The sequence below is a fragment of the Sceloporus undulatus genome, chromosome 1 (assembly GCF_019175285.1).
Source record: "Sceloporus undulatus isolate JIND9_A2432 ecotype Alabama chromosome 1, SceUnd_v1.1, whole genome shotgun sequence".
Classification (NCBI taxonomy): Eukaryota; Metazoa; Chordata; class Lepidosauria; order Squamata; family Phrynosomatidae; genus Sceloporus; species Sceloporus undulatus.
This window is the reverse complement of record NC_056522.1, coordinates 332,340,082-332,345,840: the sequence shown is the minus strand read 5'-3', so window position 1 is coordinate 332,345,840 and position 5,759 is coordinate 332,340,082. Positions and strand designations below refer to the sequence as shown.

The following is a 5,759-nucleotide window of genomic DNA, read 5'->3' as shown; positions in this document are numbered from 1 at the left end:
CATCCTGCCACACCAGCATTCTGAAGTGACAAAATAATTTTTTTAAAAAGCATTGCCTCATGACTGTGCCTAAATGGTTAAGGGAGACCATGGCTGTGATCCAGGCATTATAGCTTGTATGCGCTGCTGCCATCCTGGAGGATGCATATGTATGCTGTCTTCTCCAATGTTGAAAAATGGTCAGGGACTTTCCATTCCTCTTCTATTGCTGCCTCTGGTATTTTGCTGATGGAAGTGATAAAGTACCCATAGTAAATCTCACAAATGAGGCATGCTAATTTAGCATGCTCAATTTGCATATTGATAAAGTTGGCAAAGAACTTGGCCTTTTTTGGTGCTCATGAGAAAGAAAAACAGGCTTCTCATGAAATGAAAGCCCCATGTCAGGCACACCAGGGAGGAACAATTTGATGGGTGGTTAATGAGACTGACGTATTCATTTTCCTGTATGAGGTGGAATGGCAAATGGCACCACACACCCACACATGTGTACCTATGTCAAAGTGCTTAATATCTAAAGCCAGCCACATTATTTTGGGACAAAGCATAAAATTCCACAAACATCTCCTCTTCTAGCAGATAGAAAACTAATTTGCTGCCCTTTAATGACACTCCAAATTCAGTACCTAAGGTTGTTGTCTCACTCTGCCTAATGGTAGGACTACTCCTGCACCCTTCTGTTGTGGCACTTACAACAAGGGACCAAAGAAGGTTAGAAGCTCTGTGTGAGAGAGCTACACACATCTTCTCCACCAAAGCATGAAGTACAGCCATACTGTCTTTCTTAGGTTCAGAGTGATTGAAAAGTCCCAGCTTTTGTTCCTGTTTTCTCCAATTTTATACTGGATTAAAATAAAGCAACCTGGGACACTGGTATAAAAAGTCTCTGATGATACCAGGAAATGAAAGAAAATATTCTGGGATAAACAAAATACATATGAATCTCCGAAATAAAATTGGAAGGAACAGAAACAAAATCTGGGTCTTTCTGATCTTTTTAATTAGTCTGGATGTGCCCACATTTTTTTTTATGACTCTACTTCTGCCTGGATGTCATGTTGAACAAAACACCAGAAAAGGTGTGTGTGTGTGTGTGTGTGTGTGTGTGTGTGTGTGTGTTGGCAAAAGAGTAGAAAAGCTCCAATGCAGGCCATGATGTAGTGTGCAGCAAATATAACTTCAGAATTAAATCTTTCATTTACACCCTTTGAAAGCATATGTATGAGATGGAAGCCCATCTTATCGAGTTGTACTGAGCCCTACAGTTTGTGCTGAGTCCTGAGTTCTAAATAATGATGCCTCCTCTGCTCAGCTGCATCCTCCAAAAAAGGTGATGAGCATCACTACTTGTCCTGTCTTGGCAGGCAGCCAAGGCAAGGAATGCAGTAGGGTCATAAAGCCAGAGCTCCAAGCCCTGTGTTTCAACTTCTGAGGGTCAAGCCAGTCTGGGCCAGCAGGGGATGGCAATCAATCAAGATGTCAAATCCAAAGTGGTATCGGTAGCAAGGTCAGTCCACAAAGCAGGGTTCAAAAGTCTTCCAATGACATGAGTGGAGAATAGAGCGAGCAGGTTGCAACTTCCAGATAAGATTGGTTGGCAGCAATGACTTTCCAGACAGGAAGCTGGGATATTTAAGTTCTCGTAGACTCTCATAGCTGTTGCCTGATTTCAGCACATTTTCTATAAATATGATCTGACCAGGATAAACCCTCCCTTTCTTGTCTGTGTTCACTTGTGGTAGGTATTATCTGGTTTATATTTGTGGCTGAGGGTGGGGATGCTTGCTTGTCTCTTGCATGGACACGTCTGCTCTGCCTCTGGGTCCTGAGAGCTGGGTTTGCCATCCTCTTCATCTGTCTTGCTGTTTGGGTCATACTCTGGTCTGGGAAGGAGAATGAATCGTCACTACAGATTATTCAGTTCAATGACGCCACTATGGCTGGATATCAGGCTGCATAGCAGCAGCATGACTTCCATCAGAGATAAGTACTGTGAGGGCTAACTTGTTGAGGCTGCAGCCCAGCAACACTTCATTTTAAATCACAGTGTTGTAATTAAAGCCCCCCCCCCCAATTTAACTAATGGTGAGCAGAACCAATCACACCATAACCTCCAACTGTCCCATTTTGGTAGGAACAGCCCGATTTATGCTTTGTCCCAGGGGCATCACTAGGGTTGGTGTCACCTGGTGCAGTTACTCATGGTGTCACACACACACACCATTGATCTCTTCCCATACCACACCATACCGAAACCTTAGTAATATTTTCATAATCATAATTCTCATATATCACTGAATGTAATGGTAATAGTTGTGACATAAACTAGAAAAATTAAAAATCATGCCTTCAAATTACAATATAACATGCACAAAATGTGCTTACATATACATCGTTTCATGTGGTTAAAGTGAAAATTTGGTAAAATGTGATTTTTTTAACAAAAACATTATATTAAAAATATTTTTAATAATTAAAAAATTGAAATTTTAAATTTTAATTTTAAAAAACCTCGGGCCTCTACTTTCTCCTCCCACTGCATCTCACCCCACTCACCCCATTTCTTCAGCATTTTAATGGGACACAGGCAAACACCACAGCCCCTTTCTGCCTAAAGTAGTGGTATTACCAGCTCTTAGGGTATCACCTGGTGCGGTCTGCTCCCCCCACACACCCTGCACTTGATTTGTCCTCTCACTTTTTCAGCTGGTTATAAAATGTCCTAGCATCTCTCTTCCTTCCACTTTATCCCTTTGTCCTCTGAGTTGAAAGTGCAAAAGCAGTTTTCATTCAATTCATTCAGCAGGAGGAGAAAGGAGAGGAGGGATAGAATCTTGCCCTTCCCAATAGTTTCAAACAAAAGTAACTGATGCAGCCTTTTCTAGCTTGTTGTGTTCTTTCTCATAATACCTTTGGCCATCTTGATCATACTCTGATGTTGCTTGGCCACATATCCAAGTTTTCATCTGTGAAATGTTATAGGATATGTTCCACGTTACATTTGGGGATGCACAGCCAATACAGGCAACTGTGCAGCAAGAAGACCACCTCTTTATTGATCCTTACTGGCCATGTGCCCACAAAGGTAGAGGCATAGCCTTGACCAGCTCTTTGGTGCACTTTCTTTTCTTGACAGTATGTGTAGGGAGAGGACAGCCTGTGAACTGTGTTTAAAAATTTGGAGTCCTTCAGAGTAATAATACAGACTCTTTAGACACTTAAAAGTGTGCAGGCTTTGTTGTTCTGTGTTTCCTTTACTGTCCAAAGGTATAGGTTAACTGTTCTAGCTTTACCAGACTATCAACAGAAAAACCTGGGGTGCATGACCTAGATTTACAGCAAGCCTGCATTTACTCTACAGTATGAAAGCAGTCTGACACAATTTAACTGCCATGGCTAAATGCCATGGAATTTTGGAATTTCTAGTTTTGTGAGATATTCAGCCTTCTCTGTCAGAAGGCTCCGGTACCGCAACAAACTACAGAACCCAGGATTCCATAGGATGGTGCCATGACATTTAAAGCGGTGTCAAACTGCACTCATTCTGCAGTGTTGCAGCAGCCCAGTACATGGTATGGATTTACAACAGACATTACAAGGAGGAAACCACTCCCATCCCAGGAATCACCTAGCCTCGGAGATGTGGCTATAACCTAGCTGGGTCTCTGATTCAGAGTCTAATTAGTACAGATATCAGGGTGCCACAAACTTTTATATTAATTCAAAAAACAGGATCTGAACATGGTTACTGTCTCCTGTCTTGACTGGATTGGGGTGCTTGACTTTTGTACAGCTCATTTTCTTTGTCTGATAATGCATGATAGCTTCACTGCTAGGACTTGAATTTTTTGTCCTGTCAGAATGCAGGATTTCAAACTGGTAGAAGCATTTAAAGCAGGCAAGCTGGCTTGTCAAGATTGGTGAGCCAGAGTACTGAAAGAATGAGGGAGTTTTCCTGTGGTTTAGTGATAAATCTCACAGCAAAAAAGACACTGTTTAGCTCAGAATGCAATATTTTACAGTGGAAAGGGAGACTGACTGGCGTATTTCATAATGCTGCTGCACTGTTGTGGCAAGGGACACAGCAACCTGAATAATCAATTTTTATTTAATGCCTTATCTACACGGCCACCTTGACTCCATTTAATGTAATGTGAAGTAGCAACTTACCTGCAGTGTCTTCACAAGGTATACCTTGGAATGAGTGAAGCCCAAATTACTTCAAACAGGAATACATGTTGAATTTGTTAGACAACAACTGGTACAAGGGCAAAAATCTTACATTAATTATAAGTCATTCGCCCTTCCAGTTGGTGAACTACAGGACACTGTATTTGGAATGAAAAATGTACAACATTGAATGGGGTTTCATATTTATGTCTTCTCTAAGTGCATGCATGCATCATTTCTATCAGTGCAGTGGTGATGATAATTTAACCTTCCAGATGTTTTGGAGTACAACTTCCACAATCCCTTACCATGGGTGGGGCTAATGAGAGTTATAGACCAAAATACAAAGAGAGAGATTGAGGGTGAGAGAGAGAAAGAAAGAATGTTCAAATTGATGCTCTCACCCTAGGATTCCTCCTCTTTGTCCTGAAGACCAGAGAACAAGGTTCAGGCCATTAGACTCAGGGCCAGGCCTTGAGCCCTGGGAATCCTAGATACTCCAAGAGTGTGGATAATACTCCATAACTGCCATCCTCCGGCCTATGAGGGAGTGACCAGGCAGGCCCAGCTCCACCAGGGCTAGCCTGGAAGAAGAGACTCCTCCCTCCACAACTGTCATCTTCCGGCCTGTGAGGGAGTTGACCAGGCAGGCCCAGCTCCACCAGGACAAGCCTGGAAGAAGAGACTCCTCCCTCCACAACTGTCATCTTCCGGCCTGTGAGGGAGTTGACTAGGCAGGCCCAGCTCCATCAGGGCTAGCCTGGAAGAAGAGACTCCTCCCTCCACAACTGTCATCTTCCGGCCTGTGAGGGATTTGACCAGGCAGGCCCAGCTCCATCAGAGGTAGCCTGGAAGAAGAGACTCCTCCCTCCACAACTGTCATCTTCCGGCCTGTGAGGGAATTGACCAGGCAGGCCCAGCTCCATCAGGGCTAGCCTGGAAGAAGAGACTCCTCCCTCCACAACTGTCATCTTCCGGCCTGTGAGGGAGTTGACCAGGCAGGCTCAGCTCCATCAGGGCTAGCCTGGAAGAAGAGATTCCTCCCTCCATAACTGTCACTCTACCACATTATACTTCTTCAAAGGAAGCCATGGAAAAAGAAGCATTTCCAACTCAACAATTATTATTTGCTACATTCTGGGCTACTTTCTGATTGAAAGGATTCCACAATGGATTACAAAACAAAATTGAGACACAATAGAACACTACTAATAGAACACTGAAGAAGATGAGCCCTCCCTCCAGACCAACTGCCTTGGTCCAGGCCTCAGAGGGAGAGAAGAATGCTGGACCTGATCCCCTCCTCCCCTCACCATTCCCTTCTCCTTTTGTGTCGTGTCTTTTTAGATTGTAAGCCTGAGGGCAGGGAACCATCTATTATCCCCTCTGTTGTAATCAGCCCAGATTCCCAGTGGTTGGGCGGCATATAAATAAACCCTATTATTATTATTATTATTATTATTATTATTATTATTATTATTATTATTATTGATAGGATCAATTAAAACCATCCATAAGTGTGACATTTAACAGAGCTGCAACCCAAAAATCATTGGATCTACATAAATTCAATGAGAAAACTGAAGCAG

General features: G+C 42.9%; 1 protein-coding gene across 1 annotated transcript in view; it reads right to left on the bottom strand.

Moving 5' to 3' along the window:
• Positions 1–874: 874 nt before the first annotated feature.
• Positions 875–5,759, bottom strand: part of NUBPL (nucleotide binding protein like) — a 124,017-nt gene continuing 119,132 nt past the window's right edge. The window contains exon 11 of the mRNA XM_042441101.1: positions 875–1,883. Coding sequence (XP_042297035.1) covers positions 1,872–1,883 — 12 coding nt within the window. The 3' untranslated portion in view covers positions 875–1,871. The remainder of the gene's footprint in view (positions 1,884–5,759) is intronic.